The sequence below is a fragment of the Nomascus leucogenys genome, chromosome 12 (genome assembly GCF_006542625.1).
Source record: "Nomascus leucogenys isolate Asia chromosome 12, Asia_NLE_v1, whole genome shotgun sequence".
Taxonomy (NCBI): Eukaryota; Metazoa; Chordata; class Mammalia; order Primates; family Hylobatidae; genus Nomascus; species Nomascus leucogenys.
In genome coordinates, this window is record NC_044392.1 from 13,284,985 (window position 1) to 13,307,724 (window position 22,740).

General features: G+C 47.2%; 1 protein-coding gene across 7 annotated transcripts in view; it reads right to left on the reverse strand.

Annotated features, from left to right (window-relative positions):
- The window catches only part of ERI3 (ERI1 exoribonuclease family member 3), a 132,673-nt gene that overhangs the window by 80,476 nt on the left and 29,457 nt on the right, over positions 1 to 22,740 (reverse strand). For all 7 annotated transcript variants that reach the window (XM_012511395.2, XM_030823758.1, XM_012511397.2 and 4 more), the window contains 3 exons: positions 16,320 to 16,436; positions 9,883 to 9,942; positions 5,085 to 5,176 (listed from right to left, as the gene is read on the reverse strand). In XM_012511395.2, the coding sequence (XP_012366849.1) occupies positions 5,085 to 5,176; positions 9,883 to 9,942; positions 16,320 to 16,436 (269 nt within the window). The remainder of the gene's footprint in view (positions 1 to 5,084; positions 5,177 to 9,882; positions 9,943 to 16,319; positions 16,437 to 22,740) is intronic.

Sequence of the window (22,740 nt, forward strand, 5' to 3'; positions counted from 1 at the left end):
TGTAGTAAGCAATACCCTCATTCCTTACCTCAGAGAAGGAGGCCACAACATAGTTTGCCCTCATAACTGCCACCTGGATGGGACCCAAATATGTTCTGCCACAGGGCATCTCAGACCTCACGCCACCCCACACTAGGGAAAAGGCTCCAGGCATCGGTCTGACACAAAAACATGCAATCACCTCCAGGGTGGGGAGGTTCTGGGCACACTATTCTCCTTCCCTCCATTACCTTGACCCACCCACTCCAATGGCTGAGCAGGAGGAATTGCAGTCTTCTAGGCAAAAACAGAAATTGGGGCCTTTGGCTATCCAAATTTCCGATGTACTTCTCACAGACTTGGAAAGGTCACCCTGACTCTGCTAGCCACACAGGTGGTTGTAGGCCTAGGAGCTAGGTTGATTCAGACTGGTAGCAAACAGCACACAGCCCTACAAATTCCTCATGCAAATATCACAAAATTTGACTTTCAACTTTGCTTGTGCTTGGGAGAAAAATACTTCAGAACCTGCCCTCTTTCCATTCTCAGCCCCCTTAGAATGCCCAATTCACTAAGAGAGCGGGACGGTGGGCTTTCACCTGTCCCTGTCAGCCAATCAGAAGGCTGTCTGGCAGGCCTGCCGTGTCCCTAGGAAGGCCAGGCAATGCCCATCATCTGCACGCATTCACTCCATGTCATCCATGCTTCTTCCTGGCCCTTGTGGAGGAGCATTCATATCTCTTTCCTTCCCTACTCAGAAAGAGATGTAGCTCAGTTCCGCTTTGCTAAGCCCTATTTGGCAATATGTCTAAACACATGCAAACTTAATTAGTTCAGGAGGGGAGCCCAAGCGCTTGCAATGACAGATAAAAGTAATGGGAAATGAGACGAGTCAGGACTGGCAGGGAGTTCTTACTCAAGCCCCTTCCCCCAGCAGGCTGCTAATCAAAGGTGATGCAGCTCAGTGCTGGTACCAACTGGTACACCTGTGGGCAAGGGGCAACGGTGCGATGCCCGTTGAGAAAAAGATTGGAAGACATCAGCATACAGAGGATAGTTGAAGCTATGGCAAAGATGAGATCTCTCTGGTAAGTGTGAATGTGTAGAATAAACAGAAAAGACAACCAGGATAGAGATCAAAGAAACACCACTATTTAAGAAACACCAACATGAAAAAAAGGAAGGCAACAAGTATTAATATCTACCCAAGTGACTGAGGAGGAGAAGCCAGAGAAACAGAAAACATAACAAAAGTACAGATAAAGATGATTTCAAGAAGATTGAAGTAGTCAGCTGTTCAGCAATGCCAAGAGGACTCAGCCTGACCTGCAGCAAGCACGTCACTAGGCCACCCTTCCAGCCATCTTCCACATCCCCACAGGACGGTCACTACCCCACAGTGCTCGCCCAGGTGCATGGTTCCATCATGGCACCTTTCACTCCAGGTAGCGGCAGTCTCTTCAGTGGTCTTGACCGCTTGACAGCGGCCTCGAAGAAACCTCAGTAGCCCCTGCTGAGTGCATGCTCCCCATCTCCAACAGTGATAGTGTAATCTGGGCAAGTATCTTTCCATCTCCAGACCTCCTAAAACCTGAAGTGAACTCCAGGTCCACACCTGCAGAGCACAGCCAGAATGTAGTATGCACACCCCAGCAAGAAGGCAGGGGAAAAAAGGGAAGTCAAATGCCTGCATTTATGTATTCAACCTCTCTCCTCCCTCCAGGGGGAGGAAAACTTCCTGCTCCAAAACTGAGGCTGAGCCTAGGTGAGGGTCCTCTCACCAGACTCTGAGCAGGCCCCTGGCCCCTATTCCACCAGAGAACAGCATCTGATTCTCCTACCCTCTCTAAAGGGGCCTCTTCCCAGACTGCACTAAGGGCCTGGGCCTCCCTCAGGTTAGCTCTTTCCCTCCAGTCTTTCCCTCTTCTCAATCTTCCTTCTTCTCAGACTCACGGCCCACTGGGAAAGCCTCTAGTCTAGGTTCTCAGCCATGCTGTGCTATATGGCTGGTGAACCTGGATCTTCAAGCTACAGGCTAAAATCTAAGTTCCTCAAGTGGGTGCCTGTGCAGGTGTCCCTTCTCAGTCTACACCAGCACTAACCCCACCACCATACCAAAGATGGAGCCCTTTGAAAGAGGCACTTTCTACCTGGGCAAGCAGAGAAACAACACCGAACCCTATGGGAAGCTTCAAGAAACACCAGGCAAGGCAAAGAAAAAGTGGGTCAGGTAGGGAAAGCAAGCTGACCAAGAGCCAGACCCACAACAAGTGTTGTTTCTTGAAAAAATTGAGAGAGGAAATTAAATCCACACCACTAAATAAAAACTCGCCTTAGCAGCATCTGTGACTACACATCAAAGCCCACGTAAACTTGGAGAATCAACTCATGTGGCTTTGACAAAAGATGGACATAAAATGATTTGTCAGGATGGGAGCAGATTTCTTTTCTCCAGTGGGATTTACGCTGCCACTTCAGTTCCCATTTCTCAGTGCCCCACTTATCAGCCCGTTTCCAACAAAAGTGATGTGAAGCTGCTGAGGGGAGAAGGGGAGGAGGAGGTAAGGACAGCAATGAGAAGGAAACACGGCTTCCGGAAACTAGAGTGTGAAATGAAAATGTTTGCTGAATTCCTAAGACTTAGTTAAATCTGAAAATGGATGTCAAAATAAGAAGTAAGCCACAGACCAACAAGTTGTGAGTGTCAATTTAACACCACCCTTGTCAGGCTCATCTGCAGCCTCTACCGGGCGCATAAAAAAGTGATGGCTCTGACGAGAGCCATCTGACGAGCCTCTGCCGAGGTTCCAGGAACACCGATTAGCTGTGCGCTGTCACGCAGCACTACTTAGGTTTCCTCTCCGGCTGTTTTTATTTTGTTACACATTTAATTAAGAGCCTTCCCAGCAGTTATGCAGAGACCTGCTTATAAGAGGCAGCCACAGAGCTCCCTCCCCCAAGCCCTGCCACCTGCTTCCTTTCTGAAAACCCTTTTCTGAAGCTTCATCAGCCTTCCCAGTCCAAACTCAAACCAGTCCACAAAGTCTGCCCTACCCATCTCTTTTGGAAACTACACGGTCTTAGAATTCAATTCTGTCTAGCTACATGTCTTTAGCTCTCTGAGCCACAGGGGTTTTTGGTTTGTTTCATCTATAAAAGAAAGACAATACCACCACCCACCAGAGATGGTAGTCAGAAGGTGTGGATGTGGTAAGGTATGCGCTCATTAAAACTTGGCTTCCTTTCAATATATGGTTGGGTTCCACAACTCAGTCTCTTTTCTTGATGATATCATTTTTCAGGAAGAGGCAGGGTAATCTCCTGGGTCACCAACACCTGTCCAGGGCCCACTGTGCTACAGAACAGGCCAGACCAAAAGAAGACAGCACCCTCTGAAATTCCCTCTCCATATCATGGGGAGACCAACTCCAAGCTTATAGTCTCCAACCTCGTGCATGGGAAAGTTTTCATATACACATATACGTACACATCGTGCACAGTTAAAGTAGAAGATTCTGAAATGTGTGTGTTTGGAAGGTGAAGATGCCAAAGAGAGAACAACACTGGATGAAGGGAGTCCTGGTGAGGCTACCTGGAGGAAGTGGACCTCTGGACTGGGCCAAAGGGCCTTCCTCCTGGGCCATATGAACCCCAGAATTCTGGGTATCAGCCTGAAACTGGCCCCACCTTGAGTAGCTTCTCTTGGGCTACAGAGATCCACGTTAAGTCCCTTCCTTGCTTTAAGTACTCAAAGCTGCCCGGGACGCCATTAACAAGAACAAGAGTCTTCTTCTTCCACTCCTTCTCCATGGACTCCTCCTCTGATTCATATCTGCTTCTAGTCCCAGCCTGTATAATTTCCCTGACAAAGAGATGTCATGTGAGAATATAGAGACCCTCTGGAGTAAACCAAGAGGGGTGCAGTCAGTTTGTGTACACACCTGATGGGTGTGGGAGATGAGTTCTCTGTGTGCTCATGTGATTTGGGCCTTTTCTTCCTCCTGTCTCACCTAGAAAGTTGGGGTCCAATAGCAGGCTTGACACCCACCTGGGTACATAACTTCACATCAATGCCCAGCATCCACAAGGCTTACAAAGGGCCTTGGTGAGGAGATGACACCTGATGTGGTAGAAAATGTTACTGCAGAGCTACTACACCACACCCCTCACCAACATCCCACTTTATGCTCAAAAGTTCAAACACACACAAACAAACACACACACACAGACACACACACACGGAATACTTGCTGCTACCTTCAGTCACAATGAACACAGAGGTAATTGATTCTATGACTCCTCAGCAAACAGTGCCCCCACCACCTCCATCCCACTTCAGTTCCCTGGGGGCCATCTGAATCCATGTATCCATGAGGGCAGACAAGATGCACAAGTGTCAACCCAGCAAAGGAACCGGTTTTGTCTTCCATAACCGGGACAGGATCAAGAGACAAAGGTAAAAAAGCAGTGGGGACAAAGGAGGAAAGAGGAGGCTGGTGATGTGGGCAGCTTCCCAGAGCAGCTCTCTCTCATCCCACCACTGGGCTCCCAGTTGGATCACCAGGGTCTTGCAGGCCAGATAAAGGGGCAGCATAGTATAATAGTTAAGAGCAAGGACCTGAGTTTGAATCCTGGCCCTGTGTGTCCTTTGGTAAATTACTTAACCTTTCTGTACCTTTACTTCCTCAACTATAAAATAGGAAGAATAATAATGCCTACTTTATATGGTTGACAAATAAGTTACTGTATTTCATTACATAGTAAACATGGTATTTGGCTTAAAATCTTTTTTTCCAAGACACTCTTTTAAATCCTCCCTTCCAGGGCAATAACACACAGCCCCAGCAATCGGAAGGGCTGTCATGAGCAGTGAGACCTGGCAAAGGCAGGAAGGCCCCAACCATCCAGGCAGGCCCTTGACTTGCCCACACCCTGCTCCAGAGAGGCAGAAGGCAGGGCTCCCAACCCTCTTCTATCCCTGATAGCCTCAAAGACCTGAAGAATCCCTGACCCAGCTGCCTTGTAGACATTTAAGCCCCCAAAAGGCAAGACCTGGTCCCACAGATTCCAAGCCCTGCCAGCAAAGTAGCCCTTCTCATACTCACATGACTTTTAAGTCCCAGTCTCCACAGGTGACAAAAATTGACTTGACGTTTGGATCTAAGAGGCCTTCCTTCGCCATCCACTCATCGACCCTCTGAAAAGTACACAAGAACAAATGAGATTTTCCTTTTTTTTTTTCCCTGAGCCTGTGAAGAGCCACAACAGCAAAACACAGATAAGCTGCTTGTAATCAGAGCAGGAGAAAATTGTAATCTTATCCAGCCATGGCCCCACTGTGGGCTCTCAGGCTTGGCTCAGAACCACAGAGGCATTTGGAAGACAAACCCTTAAGATCCTGCAGCCCGAGTGTGTAGCCGGAGGGAGCCCCTGCACTCGCCTATTGCCTGGCAGCCTGCTCCAGATTCCGGCAGATCAGTCCGAATACCTTGCTCTGACTTGGCTGTTCCTCTCATTGGTCCCCTGGCCCAGCACAGACAGGCTATTGTCCTGGGGCATGTGAACAGGGTAGTAGGAGGCCACAAACAGGGGGTCCAACCCACAGCTTCACTCATTCATTTATTTGTTTTACTCTTCTACCAAATGTTTATTAACCAAACTTACAAATTTGGTTATTCACCAAATGAAGGTGACGAACATTTTCACCTTAAGAGGCCCCTTTACTGGACCGGAGCCCCATCCTGACACCTGGGACAGTGCTGCCTGCTCCAGCTGCTAAAAGTTCAAAACTGGCCCCCAACTTCATATTTCTCCTCTTCACGGTTGAGGATTCAAATTCAGCAGAATATTTTGAAGGCTGAGCTCAATTTCTACACAGGGAGAAAAACTGCTCCTAAACACTCTAAATCTTTCTTTCCCTTCATCCCTTTGTTCAGTTTATTTGTGCTCACACTGGAAATTCAAATACTAAAATCAGTATACAACAAGAGAAATATCATAAACAATTCAAGACTGGGTGTGGTGGCTCAGGCCTGTAATCCCAGCACTTTGGGAGGCAGATGCAGGTGGATCGCTTGAGGCCGGGAATTTGAGACCAGCCTGGTTAACATGGCAAAACCCTATCTGTACTAAAAATACAAACATTAGCTGGGTGTGGTGGTGCACGCCTGTAATCCCAGCTACTTGGGAGGCTGAGGCAGAAGAATTGCCTGGGCCTGGGAGGTGGAGGTTGCAGTGAGCTGAGATCACACCACTGCACTCCAGCCTGGGTGACAGAGCGAGACTCTGTAAAAAATAAATACATAATAAATAAAAAGAATTCATGAAGCATTGCCTATTTTTCAGAAGACCCCAGGCATGGAGAGGGAGTCACACCACTGCTTCTACCCATGCAAGAGATGTCACCCAGGCTGGAGTGTAGTGGCGCGATCTCGGCTCACTGCAAGCTCCGCCTCCCAGGTTCACGCCATTCTCCTGCCTCAGCCTCCCGAGTAGCTGGGACTACAGGCGCCCGCCACCATGCCTGGCTAATTTTTGTATTTTTAGTAGAGACGGTGTTTCACTGTGTTAGCCAGGATAGTCTCGATCTCCTGACCTCGTGATCCGCCCGCCTCAGCCTCCCAAAGTGCTGGGATTACAGGCGTGAGCCACCGCACCCGGCCAAGAGATTATTTTTTAAGGCTATCTCACGTAGTCATTAAAAATGCAGGATTGCAAGCCAGACACATCTGGATTCCAACCCTTCAACCCTCGGCTATTACATATCCTGGCTGTGTCACTGATGGGGAGTCATTTAAAAGTCATGTAACCTCTCTGAACCTCAGTTTCCTTCATCTATAAAACCTTACACAGAGTTGTTCTGAGAATTAAATGTGATGTTTTAAGTGCCTACCACAAAACAGGTAGTAGGCTGAGAACGGGAGAAAGGCAGATCATCATACCAGCACTGGAGACATGACCACAGTGCTACAGGACCAAGAAGAGGAAGTGGCTAGCCCTACCTTTCACAGGGAAAAGAGTCAGAAAAGGCTTCACAAAGAAGATAATTGAACTAGGAGCCTGACATGGTGGAACATAGTAGAGAATACTACAGGTAGAGGCAAAGGTACATGTGCAATAATTTTGTATTTGAAGCAAGTATCTGTTTAATGTCTGCCTTCCCTGCCAATATACGTACCACGAAGGCAGGAACTCTGTCTTACTCACTGCCTTAATCTCTCATTCAGCACAGGATCTACTCAAGCGATATTTGCTGACTGACTGAAAACATGAGTAGGTAAAAGTTTAGGGTGACTGAAGTCCACAGTATACAGAAAGAAAGGACAGAGGCTGGAGGACTAGGTTAGGCCAGACTGTGAAGGGCCTCGTGTGCTCAGCAGGAAATAGAGAGCCCATGGATATCTTTAAGTATCTTAAGTAAGATTACTTCTAGCAGGTATAGGCTGGCTCCCTGGATACCTCTGAGATGCTAGAGGCCTGGCCCATGCTAAAGTCATCCTTGACTAAGGCCAAGGATCCTACCTAGTTCCGTGGCTATAGCAGCCCTACCAACCAGAATGTCAGAGCTGCCCCCCGGTACCAGACGATGCAGACCATGTGGTCTCTAAACCCTCTTTACAGTCTGTACACCAGACAATCCTCCTCAGCCAAAGAATCTTCCCAAAAGATAAATTCTGGATCTTCCACTGCTAAATGGTCTGTCTCCTCTGGCCCAACTCCTTGCATGTATGTGCATGCGTGCGCACGTGCACACACACACACGTACATGAATCCTTTCCCCAGGGTCACCTAAGAAAAGAGGTAAGGTGAAACTAGGGCTCCCTAAATCAGCATAACCTCTCCTAAGCTCACTGTTTTATATCCCCAAGTTAAGTGCCCCATATACTAGAGGGGCTCCCCAGTGCCCCAACTCCTGCACAGTGAAAGAGAGAGCAAGAGACAACAGGAGGCCACACTCAGCAAAACTGGGCCCTTATCACAGGAAGCACTCAACACTCACTGGAGTCCCTGGAAGCTTAGGACCCAGGCCATTCGCTTGCACGGCAGCTATTCAGTGAGCACTTTTTACCATGAGTCAGGTAAACATCTAGCTGGCTGCCTGCTAAGGGCCTTGGTTCGGACAAGAAATGAGCTCTTTATCTCCATAACCAACTCAGGACTAATGAGATGAAGCAGAGCCCGGTCGGGGTCTCCTAGTCCTGCCAGAAACTCTCTATTCAGGCTGATAACTAGGAATTTTCCCTCCTTACCCACAAAGTATGTAGAAGTAGCAGAAAGTAGCTTCCTGGGTGAGACTCAGAATTCTTTGAGCACCCTGCTCCACGGCTGGCCTAGGGTTAGCAGGGGGTTGCCTCCTCAAGACCACATCTTCTCCTCGACTGGGGCCACTGAGAAAAAAAACCCATAACCTCAACAGTCCTGGTTTGCTGCTGGCCCAGAGCAAGTATCTTCCTCCAGGATCCCAGCTACAGATGTTCCAGGAAAAAGGTGCTTGTCTTCTGGCATCCCTCAGGAGCCAGGCCCTGGCTGAGGATGGCGGCTGGGACAGAGGAAAGAATGAGTTCCCTCTGTCTCAAGTCTGGTTTAACAGGGAGCAGTCCATGCTAAGGAGCTCCCTTGGTCATAGGAATGAATCTCTTCAAAAAAAGATGGTCAATATGGCTGGGAAGCATCTCAGAGCTCATCTTATCTTCTCCCAATCTACTGCAGGTGCCCAAACTCTGACCCCCAACCAGACTGGTCACAGCCTGGGTTCCCACACTCCCAGGGACAGGAAATACACTCTGCCACTGAGGTGAGCCTAAACTTGCCTCTCTGACCCTGGCTCCATCCTTGGGGGCCCCACGAAATTCAATCTGCATCTCTCCCCTCCATGGGACAGGATCTCTCCGCTAAAAAAAGGTATCTTGCCCTGCTCCCTGCCACTACGCTACTTCCTCTAGGCTGCACACCTCCAGTGCAGATGTGCCCTGCTATTCCTGCAGATATTCTACTTTTTCCTATGCTTTGATAAGGTCTGAGCTTTGGCTTTATTGGTCTTAAAAAATAAATAAAGCACCTAATGAGATCCACAGGCTTTTCCTCTTCTCCCCTCCCCCTATAGAGAAAGACATGGGAGGGAGACCTTCTCCCCCTGTGAAAACCTCCAGGCCAGAGGAGGGTGGGAGATAAGCTAAGACCAAACACTGCCCTTCCTTATTCTCTCGGGCTACAGCGCAAGAAACAGCATCTTAACCTTTTCTAGCTCCCCAAGGAGAACATCCTAGAAGTGTGGTCTCTGCCAAGGGTTTTAAAGTCTTTAATTTGATTTCCCTCACATAGGCAATTGTTGTAATTATTCTGATTAGGAATCATTACCCAGTGCAGCCTCTGCACCCGACAGGCACAATGCATCCAGCGGCAAGCTGCAGTGGGGCAGGCGGGCCCAGCCACAGCTCCTGGAGGAGCTCTCAGCAAACAAAAGCCATCGATGGGGAGTTCTGGGTGAGTTAATGAAGTGCTCACATGCCACAAGAAGCCAACGCTAAAGCTAAACAAAAACACCTCCAGTCCCCGGGGCTAGTCCCACAGTAGCAAGCTCAGCTCCCCTACTCCCCAGCCCACCCAGCATAGGCTACCCCAGAGCCAGCCAGCACAGGGCCATAGGCCAGGAAGGGGTGGGGGCCCCTCTGCCCGACTCCTGGCAGCACTGGGACATCTTGTCAGAAACCCTGACGGGAACAGCTGGAGATGACAGATCAATGGTTCAATACTCTCAACAGCATGTCACTGATGTGACAGCAAATGTTATTCTAATCAAGCCATAATCATAGTCAAATTACACGGCTACATTCTCAGTAGGGGAGGGAGAGAAAGGCAGCAGGAAGGGGTCAGAGGTCAGGAATTAAAGGTCACTCAACCTACCTCCAGCACTTGCTGCAGGCTTGGCTGACCATCCACCATGGCTTGAATAATCCCGGTGAGCTGAAAGGAAAGAGAAATAGCCGATGGGTAGAAAACCAGGGTGAAGGGACTCAAGGCTGAACAGGACCCATTCGTTTCTGTTTTTCTCCTTCTGCTGTAAAGGGCTCTGATCTGGCACTGCTTTAGGTTCAGAGCCCAACTAGAAGACTTGGGAATAAAGTCCCAGGACCCAGGACACAATGTGTGCTTCTCCCATAAAATCCTGCCCTGAGATGGGTGTACACATACACATGCTGACCACAAGGCTGTTTTAGCTTTCAGTTTGCAAACAAATTGATGTTACATGTCTTTTGTATTCAATAGGCTCAATAACTCCCCACAATTACAGTCTCAAGTAAATTCAGCTCCTAGCTTCACGGAAGTTCCTGTAAAACTTGGGGAGTGCTCATACAGGACAGGCACACTTGGCTTCAAGTCCACCCCTTCTCTGAGCCTCAATATCCAGCACTGCCCCCTCCCACACTCTCCCTAACACCTTCCCTAACATCCATGAAGTCCCACAGGCTCCTATCCTTCACCCTGCATATATGCGCCATCAATATGAACTAGCCAAGCAAGAGACAGAGTCATCTTTAACCAATGGGGAAACTAAGACAAAAAGGCCTAATGTTCAGACTATGACCTAGAGAATTTCTGACTCGGGCCTATGCTCCACCTAGGTCAGGCCTGGGTTCAAACAAGCTTGTTGTTTTGCTTTGTTTTGGTTTGGTTTAAAGTAAAAATATCCCTCAGGCATAGACTGGCGATAGATTGCCTACAAGGATCTGAGGGCATGAGGCCCCCATGTCCTGGACACCAACTGGAAATCACCACCCCCAGCATGTCCCTGGCTACTTCCAGAAAGAGCAGTATCTCAGACTTGCTTGGAAACTTCTTTTCTTTAAAGTGTGTTGGGGGGGGGGGGGGGAGATTAAACTCCAATTAAACTATAATTATACTTAATGAATACCAAATACCCAACTCACAGAAATTGCCGGCTCTAAGAGGTAAGGTTATTTTCTCATGGTGACTTACATGGAATGGTAATATACACCTTTTAGGGAGAAATTTTCATTTTAAAAACGCTGAGCTCCTCTAGGTGGGTTTCTGTAGTTCATCAAGTCATTATTAGGTGGTATTTTAAGGAAGTGTAAGGACACAGCCACTCTATTTTATATTCCAGAAACCGTTTTTATATTAATCTGTATTTTAATTGGGTAACAGCTGCTGCCTACAGACTTCCCATGGTCTAAAAGGAAAATAAATTAGAAAGATTAACTACACTGTTGTTTCGCAAAGCTTTAACCCACAGCATGCCCACCCGGCTGGCACCTCCACACCCTTTCCTTGCTTGGAAGACCAAAGAACTGCCCAGTAGAGGGAGGGCCTGAGTCAAAGAGAAGAAAAGACAGTCCGCTAAGGGCTGGGGGGCTGGGAATGGGGAAGTGCCCTGGGTCAGCAACTTCAATAATCTTGGAGTACAAAGGACTCCTCCTTTTATTTAGTCAACAACTATTCATAGAAAGCCTACTACGGGCTGGGCCGCATTACTGGAACTAGAGATCCAGCAGTGAAGAAAAATGTAAAAACTCTGCCCTCATGGAATACGTGTTCTCAGCAGCCCCCTCCTACACCCAGCCCCAACTAGTACCCAGAGCCTCTACAACTTCCAGAGCCACAAACTGAGTAGGCAGTTGTCCTGTTTTGCCTCAGGCATGAAGGGGCCAAAGAGAGTCAGGAGGAGGCTTATTACCAATCCCAGATTAGTGACAGACACCCACAGGCCCACCGCTGCCCATTCTGGTCCAGCTTCTCTCCTGTTAAGCCTAGGGCTTAGACACATCTTCAGGCCTGGCTGGAGCTGAGGCTCAAGATCAGGACAATCCTGGAAAAGGCGGACCACAGCCACTCTCACTTCTTACAAAGCTCCAGGGTCCAAATGTTAGTCTTGTGTCTGGTCTGAGTTTCAGGGGGCAAGGTTAGGTCCACTCCTTCTCTTGGCCCTCACCAAGGGTCTCTCAAATGAGCTGAATGCCAAGGGCTTCAAGAAAGTCTCACTCACACAGGAAAGCAATGCACCCTTGCCAAGAGCCCTCCCTCCCTGGAGATAAGGCTTAGGTCAGCACCTGTGTGTACCCCATAAGCCCCTGCCCTGGGCCCCAGGAAAATCACTGATGTGGGGCAAGAAAATCACTACACCAAAATGGAAAACCAGGGTGCTGCTCCAGTGTTCTGCTGCAAGATGCCTCACTGCAGACTAAACCCAACTCTCCCACCTGGAGCTGGGGAAATGGAGCTCCAACATCCTGGGGCTTTCACAAACTCCACTCCAGTGCTCAGTGATCCTAGAATCATCAGCCTGGGAAGAGCCTAGTGAGGTCAGCTCCTTCTCTCACCATGCTTCCCAGACAACAGCCATTTTCATTTGTGGCCCAGGAAAGCATGGCTCACAGCTGAGCTCCTCAAGGATTTGCATTTAGCCCAGAGACACAGGGGCTTGAGCAGTTGGCTCAGCTAGACAAAGCCTTCTCAGGGAAGGCCTCAGGCTCCTGTATTAATCCCTCCAAGGATGGACCACCCCTTATCAGCTCTGCCAAGGCACTGGACAAAGAAGGGATGAAGTTAAAGTTAGTTCTGGGCTGGGCATGATGGCTCGGCCTGCAATCCCAGCCCTTTGGGAGGCTAAGGCAGGAGGACTGCTTGAGCCCCAGAATTTGAGACCAGCCTAGGCAACATAGGGAGACCCCATCTTTGTTTTTTTTTTTTTAAGTAAAAATTAGTTCCTCTACCTGATACTAATGACCTGTGAGACACCTGTAAGGCTTATACAGGATGCTATGAGGGAACGAGACAATTTTATCAAATTAATACTGGGAAGTTCTATCTTAGGCCTAACTTAAATCCTTCATGTTACAATTTAAGCCCAGTCCCACTTGGGTTAATACATGTTTGTAAAAAGCTTTCACTCCTCACAACGAAAGGTACTAGAGCAAAGCCAAGTATTATTAAGCTGAGAACCAGGGCTCACAGGCTAAACAGAGCTCAGAGACCTTAGCCACTTAAAGCAGGAGAGGTGAGAGGAAGAATTAATGTGTGCTCTGTGGCTCCTTTCAATGAGGGATTACAGATTAACTCCCACTTCTCCAGACTCAGAAACCACAAGGCAAGGGGCTTTTGACCCTGACTGATAACATGGCTGGTTACTGAGATCCCCTACCCTCACAAGGGCTTTGTCCAGGAATGAGCTGGCTTCATCATAAACACTAGCAACTGCAGGAAGCAGCCCAGGAAACTCAGTGCCAATAGCATGTCAGCATCCAGCGCTTTCTCCTTTCACAGTTTATCTCCAACACAATCGTATTCTGACACCAAGACAGTTTGTTGATTACATAAGCACTTGTCTCTGGTGTGCAATCTGATAATCGGACCCACTCTTCTCTTCAGACAAAGAGACCAATAAATCTCAGCCTTTATAAGTACAGGTGCAAGACAAAGCCCTTTACTGGCATTTAGCAAAATGAGTATTTCTCTAGTTTTTTTTTTTTTTCATGATAACAACAACAAAAAGAAGACATGGTTAGGGACTGTGCAGCAGCTCAGCTGCTAGAGACAGAGACTTGATGAACTGGAGCAGATTCTAGAGGTCACAGGGAAAGGGCTCAGGAAGGAATGAAACACATCCCATCCTATCTCTGTCAGAACCATGTCTCCAGACCAACTCTCAACTGAAACTAAGAAGGGACCTCAAGAAGGGTACTAACACATTCCTAATATGAAGCAGTAAGAGTCTCTCTGTGTGTGCTAGAGACTCGTTCAAAGTGGAATCCTTCTTTCTACTGTCCAGCACTGAGCCTGCTTCTCTCCCCAAGCATGTGCCCATGTGTGTGCACGCGTCATATGCATGTTTGTGCGTGCATGCACACACACACACACACACACACACTGGGGTTAAGAACTTCTTGTGCACAAGACAGAAAATCCTGCCAGAGGAACTACTTAAGTATAATCTGGAGGTTTGGGACTGTTCCTCACACTTACTAATGAGAGATTTTCTCTGGTTGGAATGACCTCCATCCCTACCCGCAGAAGGCACCGACTGCCAGGTCGGATGAGGTGTCAGAATGATAGCCCCCATCCTGTGTCTATGCCTCTCGGAGATACAATTCCATCTGGTACGGAGACAGGGCAAAATTTATATGATCTGAGGTTTTCCAAACAAGACTTTACTTACTTACTCAAAATAACAAGTCAGCAGTACAGTTGTTTTTGGGAGAGACAGAAAATAACTCCTTGACAATATTCATTCATTTAAGGGACATGTATCAAGTGTTTACTTGGTAGCAGACCCTAATGATGGGATGGAGATGGATCAGGTCTAGTTTCTTCCCTCAGAGAAATTATAGTCTAGTGAAGAGACAGATAAATAATTATAGTATAAAGTATCTGATCAGTTCTATGTTGGAATAAGCACAACTCAATCTGGGGATCAGGGAAGGTGACCCTAAGCAGAGTCCTGGAGGTCAAGCAAGAGTTGGCGGGGACAGTGGGAACTCTGTGCAGGCAGGAGGACCATCACGTGAAAAGACAGACTGTAAGAGGGCAACCTCTGGGTGAGGGGAGCTAGGTGGGAGACGAAGCAGAGAGATATGAGGCTGGCCAAAAAAGGATGGACAAGATCATGGCGAGTTTTGAGCTCTGGAAACCTGAGACAAAATGGCAGACCCAGTGCCTACAGAAAAACCACACGTTCACTTTTAGAACAGCCTTCTTAATAAAATCCCAACTACCACTCCTACTCCCTTCCCTTATGTATGTGCATCCTTGGGTGAAGCTTTCTAGAAAGAAGAAACTGTTCATCATAGCCTCACAATCCCTCCTCCCATCCCCACAAAAAGTAGCAGCAGCAGCCTTACTCTAAATAAAGTCCCTCTTCTTCTGACACGCTCAAGCATCCACTCCTGCCCGGGGTCCAGCTCTAGCAGAATACTGTTCCGTTCCTAAACAGGTAGCAAACTTACCAAAATTTGGGCCTGCCTGTCTATGTAAGGACAAGAGGACATTAGCCTTTCAAGGCCAGTGGAGGGCTCAGGTAACTGGCTGGCTTAAAGGAAGTCTTTCCTTCCCTTCGCATAAGCAAGGGGATTTTCATCATCATTAAAATGGTGATTTTTCAAAAAGGGCAGAAAAGTCAGATTAGCACCCCCTGGTGGTACAGGTAAATCCCAGGGGAAAGGGGAAAACCCAGCAAAGGAAGGAGAAAACCAGAACCCAACATCATTAGTTGGAATAACAAAAGGCTTAAGAGGCTAGGCGCCTTGGCAGATGGATGCCTGCAACAAAAGCCCCACCTGGGTCAGCTGGCAAACACTGGCATCGAATTCAGGAGCAACCTCGAGACCTCCTATCTGGGCTAAGTCAGCCTCAGGGCCCACCAGGGTCAAACAGGCTCGTCCTCAGCCTTCTCACCAAGGAGACTGTTTGGGATAACTCAAGAACCCTTTTCCACCTATTTCATTCACATGTAGAAGACAGGTCTCTAAATGAAGGCACAAAGTCTCTAATGTACCTCAGCCCCAGATTCTTAAAAGATTCTCATCACCCCTGCTACCACACATTCTTAACCCCTGACTGCACCACAGCCTGTTGGCCATCACTGAGTGCATTACATGACATGTCACAGGGAAAAGTAGCCACCGAAGGCTTCACACAGTTCTGGGAGTTAGAACTTGCAGGGGCTCCTCCCCTCTGCCAATGGCTCTTTTGAGCCTCCAGCAAGCATCAAAATCTGTTAGGCCCAGTTTCACAATCTGTAAAATGGGATCAATACTAGCCTGCTGACAAGGAGGCCAAGTACAGTACCCACCTAGGATAAGGAGATTTCAGCCTTGGCCAGCCAGGTCTCATGCTTCACTCAGACCACTCTTCTCTTCCCTCGGTGACAGAATGTACCTCTGACAAACTCAACCTACGCTTCACACAGGACCACTTTACAGAAGGACAGAGTAACAATGCCAGAAAGCTAAGAAGGCCCGAACATAACCCTGCCTTCCAAGTGGCTGAAATCTTTACCTCTTGCCAAGGGGCCCTAAGGGAAATTGAACTGGGAAGAACTTGAACCCCAGAAATGCCATTCTGCTCCTGGTCTCCAAGTGCCGGTCACCAGGAAGGGATGCTGGGGAAGCAGGGGTAGACTAAGCCACTGCTCTCCCAGGGTCCCCAATAACAACAGTGACCTGAGTGGAGTGGCAGACTTTATAAAACCTAACTGCTAGGTCTAGTGTGCACTTGCCTTAAGCATTGATAAGCCCTATGCTTTCTCTAAATGGCTATATAGAGCACCAAGGGATTCCAAAATTCCCCTCCCAGCAGCCCTTGCTGCCCACTTCCAGGGCCCTTACCTCTGTACAGAATGGGGTAAGCTGTGGATGGACTACAGGCTGGACATACATGTGAAAGGTAGACTCAATCTCCATGGTCCGGCCATTTAGCTTTAGGATGGGGAACTCGATGATTTCCTGGAGTGCCAAAGATACAGAAAAGGAAAAATAAGTTATTGTAATCAACCATTTCCAACAGTAGCTCCAAGTCAACAAAGAATGAGTGTTTTGGGTTCATTAGCTCCTGCCAGGCCAAACCCAAGATTGAGTGAGACGGCACCAGCAGTTAGAATCCTAACCTTCCCACTGCTAATATCTTCATAGGTTCCAGGGACTGGACACAGCCCTCATCCCCACTGTTTCTGGAAATGGGAAGGAAGACAGTGGTATCATCTGCCCCAGTGTCTCCAACTGGTTCTCTAGCACAGGCTTGCTAACTTGAGCCCCTAAGAATACGCCCTTCTTTCTCTTGCCCAGGTCCCTGTCCTGAAATGGGTCTGATCTCCTGCCATATAGACAACCAGCCGTCAGACCAATGCATAGATTTCCTTGTATGAAGTTTGAACCAAGCTGGTAAGTTTCTTCATTAGTTCTTATTTTTCAAAAAAAGAAAAAAAATAAAGCCAAAGGGGATCCCAAAGAGAAGGAGAAAAGTGAGTAACAGTAATAGGAGCTAGCGCCTCCCACCTTTCTTTCAGGCAGCACACACTCCCTCTACACCACCAGCCCAATCGCTTAGCTAGCCTTTCCCAGTCCACTGAAACATAATGGAAGAGAAGGAGGAGGAGTGACAATTTGTTTGGTGTCTCTAAGATTAATTTGTCTCCGCTATTTAATAGAGATGCACAGCACCAAGGTCCTGGTGTGCAAACAGGCTTGCAGAACGCTGGCTGTGCAGCACGCCTCATACATCGCTCCTGGGAAGGGAGGAACGCACCAGAGCGGCGAGAGGGCAGGAGAGAGCACATGCGTATCAGAGAGAAGAGGGAAAGCAAGGAGAGAGAATAAAAAAAATTATTGCTTTTTAATATTCAAAACAGTTTGCAAAATTTAATCAAAGCAGAGGAAAAGCTAACATTTTTACCACTTTGACATTTTTATTAGCGCTTTCATAAATTTTTAAAACATGAATGGAATTAGTTTACAACACACAAAAAAACTGCCCTGAAAACATCTGGAAGAGACAAATAGGAAATAATAAAAAAAATAAATAAAAGCAAAATTCTGTGAGTAAAATTAGCATGTGGAAAGGGCCTCCACTGCAGAGAGAAAGAAAGGGGGCTCTGCCCATTCAGTGGCCCCAATAGTCAGCTCCGGCAGCACCCCTTCCCCAGGTCCTTCATTCTGGAGACCTTTCCAGTATCATTAAAATCAAGGTAAACTGCTTCTCTCCAGAGACAGCCTGGAGAAGCAACACGAAACAGATGACACCTGACTGCACTTAGGAAATTAATGGGTGGGAAAACACAAGGAGAAATGGTCAATCTCCTTGATGTCCCAGGAAAGCCAGGTATCCTCCCCGCAAGACATACCCACTAATATTGGGCTTGGTTTTAAAGCATCTATTTCAATCCAACACGTCAGGACCGAAAACCAAATCAAGTCAGTCAGACTTCATGCCAGAGAGATTCAAAGATTCTGGTTGCCTTGTCTCCGTGGGCTGATCTCCAAAGATGAGGAAGCTGACAGGAGCTTATTCCCAGAGACAGAAAGGGCAAAATGGCTGCAAGGCTGAGGCAGAGGGGAAAGAAGGGAGGTCCAGGCTGCTGCTTAGACCAGGTAATACCTCTCCTCCCAAGGTGAAGAGAGGGGGACACTCTTTTCCCAATTCCCTGGACCTTCTGTTCCCCATGAAGCATTACATACAGAGTAAACGGGGGTTTGGAACTGAATAACAAAATCGAACACACACCAAAAAAATACACATTGGTCCCCCTGCAAAATCAGGTATCCAGGATTCCAAGAGCCAACTCTGAGGTGTGGCCCATGAGTTAGGCTCATCTGACTCCTGATTTTTCTGATGTGTCCTTCCTCTTCCCTAAGTAGAAGAAACACTTCCTCAACAGAAAGAGCTCTATAGCCTGGTGAGTTTGGCTGCCCTGGTGTCTAAGGAAACAAATATAGCCAGCTCCTCACTAACAATGTTAGCTGGGCCCACAATGAAATTTAACCTGTGACACAACTGTACTTTTCATTTAAACTTTCATTTGGAGAGCAGCAGTGTTTGGAGACCTACAGTTTGTCCTGCTAATAAAGACAAGTGTTGGGACCTTTAAGGATGCCATTCATCTTTGGCTTTTTATTAAATTCAATTTTCTTAAGCCCATGATACATTATGAAATTAGGAGTTGACATTCCTCTGGAAATAAAAATATCTATCAAACATAAATAGAAAAAAACCCTCTATTACCAAGAATTTATGGCTTAAAGTTGATCTCTTTCCACTTTTTTACAAGCACATGGTTTGTTTTAGATATCCAAAATGCTATTATAGATCTAGGATTTCATTAGTATTTATTATAAAATAGTATGCACTTCAGCTTCCACTCTGACCAGCACCAAGTCAGCATCCCCAGCAGACTCTCTGGAAACTTGGCCTTTGGGTTTCCCCATTGCAGCAAGTAACAGCAAATATTGCAGCTCAATATTCAAACTTTCCTGATGTTAGCTTCCTCACCCATAGGGAAATGGGGCCAACTAAGTGCTGAAACTCAGTGCCATGCTCCCGGAGAGGAAGAACAAGCCAGACTCGGATCCATGCAAAAAAAAAAAAAAAAAAAAAGGAGGGGGGTAGGCCCCTGAAATTCCCAGGGGGCCTAGACCCAAGGCCCAGGACACATCAAATTGGGCCTATTATAAACATATCTCTGATAATGCCAGCTCATCAGCCAAGCCTTCTCCCCAAGACCAAGAAGAGGTGGTTTCAAGGGCCAGTCTCAAAACGTGACTTTGCACGGGCCCTTCCTCCACAACATGAGGAGCTGTTGTTAACAATGAGCCTACACACTGGCATATTCACCTGAGCCACTGAGGATGCAAAAGAGAAGCTTCTGAGAAAAGACTCTCTGAGAAATTAGAGCAGCAAGGACGTCACTGAGGTACTTCTCACCTTCCTATATTGCCCAGCCAGTACTTCCATACTTCCCAGAATTCAAAATACTGGCCCAAACAGCCCAGTAGTGGGAGAGGTGCCCCAATCTGCACCAAGTTGGCACAACTCTGCAGCCAGGGCACCTGAAGCATGACAAACATTTTGAAGATTTTTAGCTGATAATAATCAGAGATGGAACCCCAACACTACAGGTTAGTGGCATTAATCCCAACACAAAGATTTGTGACAATGTGCCCAAGTGCCAGCCTCTATGTCCAGTTGCTCAGATAATGAAACTGTTATTCCTGACCCTGACCTTTTCTCTCAGCCAATTTCATCATTCCCCTAGGAAGAGGTTTATTTCAGAAACAGTTTTGTGTCAAAGTAGCACCAGGAAGGAAGGAAGGACCAGTGTATTTACCAGCCCTCTTTCCCTATCCTAATAATAGCTTTACAATTCTTTGCCTTTGTATGCCATTTGCATTCAATTAAACTACCTGAGTGCCTACTTTGTGTAGGATATCAGACAGGGGCTGGAGCAGGACTAGAGATAAGATGTAGTCTCCACTTTGGAGAAGTGCATGGACTATGAGTGGAAAACATAGGCAAACAAAGAACAGTACACTGTGATAAAGACCTTAGTGGAGGGACGTACACAGTGTTACGTTTTTCCATTCACAAAAGTGTAGTTTCACATACATTTTCTTATTTTACCCTCCTTAATCATGGGAGACAGGTTACATAATCATCACCATCACCATCTTCAGGTCGTAAATCAATACTATTAAGCATCTACTATTCACCAGGCAGGGGCTGGCTGTAGACACAGAGATGAATACAATGAAAGGTGGCTCCTCTCTCTGAGATGCTCAAGTGTGGGCAAAGGGTGAAGAGGAGCTGGCCTCCAATGCTCTCCAAGACATGTGGAAAATGCAATCATTTTATTCCATTTATTGTTTACTACGTGGCAGATACTGTGCTAATAGGAATGATCTCATTTAATCCTCCTAACTCATGAGGTGGGAATCACAGTCATCCCTATTTCACAAATAAACTAAGGCCCGAAGATGTTAACTCACTTGCTCACACTTACACTGCCTGTGAGGGACAGAGCTGGAACTCCAAAAGGGGAAGATGAGAATGAGACTTAAAAAGAGTAGGACTAGCAGCTTTCAAAATATGAAGGGTCAAGAAAGATCTGGTTCTCTTAGTCTAAAAGGCTATCCTGTAGAGAACTCAAGTCTACTATCTCCTAGAAAGAGAGGCTGCTCTCAAATTTTAAGAGCAATGAATGTAGACTATCTAGGCAGAAAAGTTCTAGAGGTTTGCTACTAAAAAGACTCCACCATGGCTGCAGTAACACAGATGGCACAGATGGCATCAGGGAAGGCAGGAACCATGTGCCTTCAGTGTGATCTCCAGCACCTAATTCCTATGCTGGCACACAGGCTTCACTCTCTCAACTTTTGTTGTGTAAACATATGAAAGGGCTGCTAAGTGGAGGAGACAAGCCAAAGGCCTGGCTGTACCAGAAGACACAAAACTCTCCGCAGAATCAGAGAGGGGAAATGATCTGCCTAAGATGTCAAAGATGGTCAGTGGTACAGCCAGGATTCAAACTCAGATATTTAACAGTTCAAAGCACTTTCTACTAGATCTACTCTCATCTCTAAGTGGTTTCCTCCCTGAACTACTTATAAACCACCAAATCCCAGTCTTACCTAGGGTAATCAACTGTTTTGTTGATCAGGACCACGAGTTTCCTGCAACATAGACTCTTTTTTTTTTTTTTTTTTTTTTTTTTTGAGATGGAGTCTCGCTCTGTCGCCCAGGCTGGGATGCAGTGGCGCGACCTTGGCTCACTGCAAGCTCCGCCTCCTGGGTTCACGCCATTCTCCTGCCTCAGCCTCCCGAGTAGCTGGGACTACAGGAGCCCACCACCACATCCAGCTAATTTTTTTGTGCATTTAGTAGAGACGGGGTTTCACCATGTTAGCCAGGATGGTCTCGATCTCCTGACCTCATGATCCACCCGCCTCAGCCTCCCAAAGTGTTGGGATTACAGGCATGAGCCACCGCGCCCGGCCAACATGGATTTTCAATGCTAACACTGAAACACCATTCACAAACTATCTACAGCACTGGGCTGTCTGCCAATGGTGGATGAAAACTGGCCATAACTTAACAGCTAAGAACAAAAGCCTCAGAATTGGGATTTTTCAAATATCCAAGGTTCCAAACCTATTGTACCTACTGTCTCCCTCAATATTGTCCCTGCAAATCTTTTGTTTTTTGAGGAGAGAGAAGACAGAAACAAAAAGGAAGCACCAAACAAGCATTCATCTATGTTGTAAAATGGGTTGGAGCAGAGATTTTAAACCCAGCTTTTTTTTTTTTTTTTTGAGTCGGAGTCTCACTCTGTCACTCAGGCTGCAGTGCAATGGCACAATCTCCGGCTCAATGCAACCTCCGCCTCCCAGGTTCAAGCAATTCTCCTGCCTCAGCCTCCTGAGTAGCTGGGATTACAGGCGCCCGCGACCACACCCGGCTATTTTTGTATTTTTAGTAGAGACAGGGTTTCACCATATTGGCCAGGCTGGTCTCAAACTCCTGACCTCAATATCTGCCCGCCTCGGCCTCCCAAAGTGCTGGGATTACAGGCTTGAGCCACCGCGCCCAGCCCCTGGCTGCTCTCTAATTGCTCAGCTAGGAACCCCCAATGATTTCCTTCATAAACTGAGGACACAACTGCAACAGCATTTCAAATGAAATTTCACACCCATGATCAGTAGATTACAAGAAATAAATGTGTAAGTTACTTTCGGGGCATTCAAACTCCCTCCAACTGAAGTGTCTGCAGAAATAAAAATATATTTGAAGATATAATAACAACAAGAGGATTTAAGCAGAAGGCACTTAGGTTAGACTGTTGGGATTCATAAAACTGGGACAGAGGGTTTATAAATTCTGTTTTTTTGTTTGTTTGTTTTTGAGACAGGGTTTCGCTCTGTCACCCAGGCTGGAGTACGGTGGCATGATCTCGGCTCACTGCAATCTCTGCCTCCCAGGTTCAAGTGATTCTCATGCCTCAGCCTCCCAAGTAGCTGGGATTACCATGCCCAGCTAATTTTTGTGTTTTTACTAAAGACGGGGTTTTGCCACGTTGGCCAGGCAGGTCTCAAACTCCTGGCTTCAAGAGATCTGTCCGCCTTGGCCTCCCAAATTGCTGGGATTACCGGCCAGAGCCACTGCACCCAGCCCAGAGGGTTTAATAGAGTAGCATTCTAGCCCTTTTTTCCTAAGCATAGATTCTCCTCTGCCTGAGCTGATGTTTCCATGTCCTATCTGAAA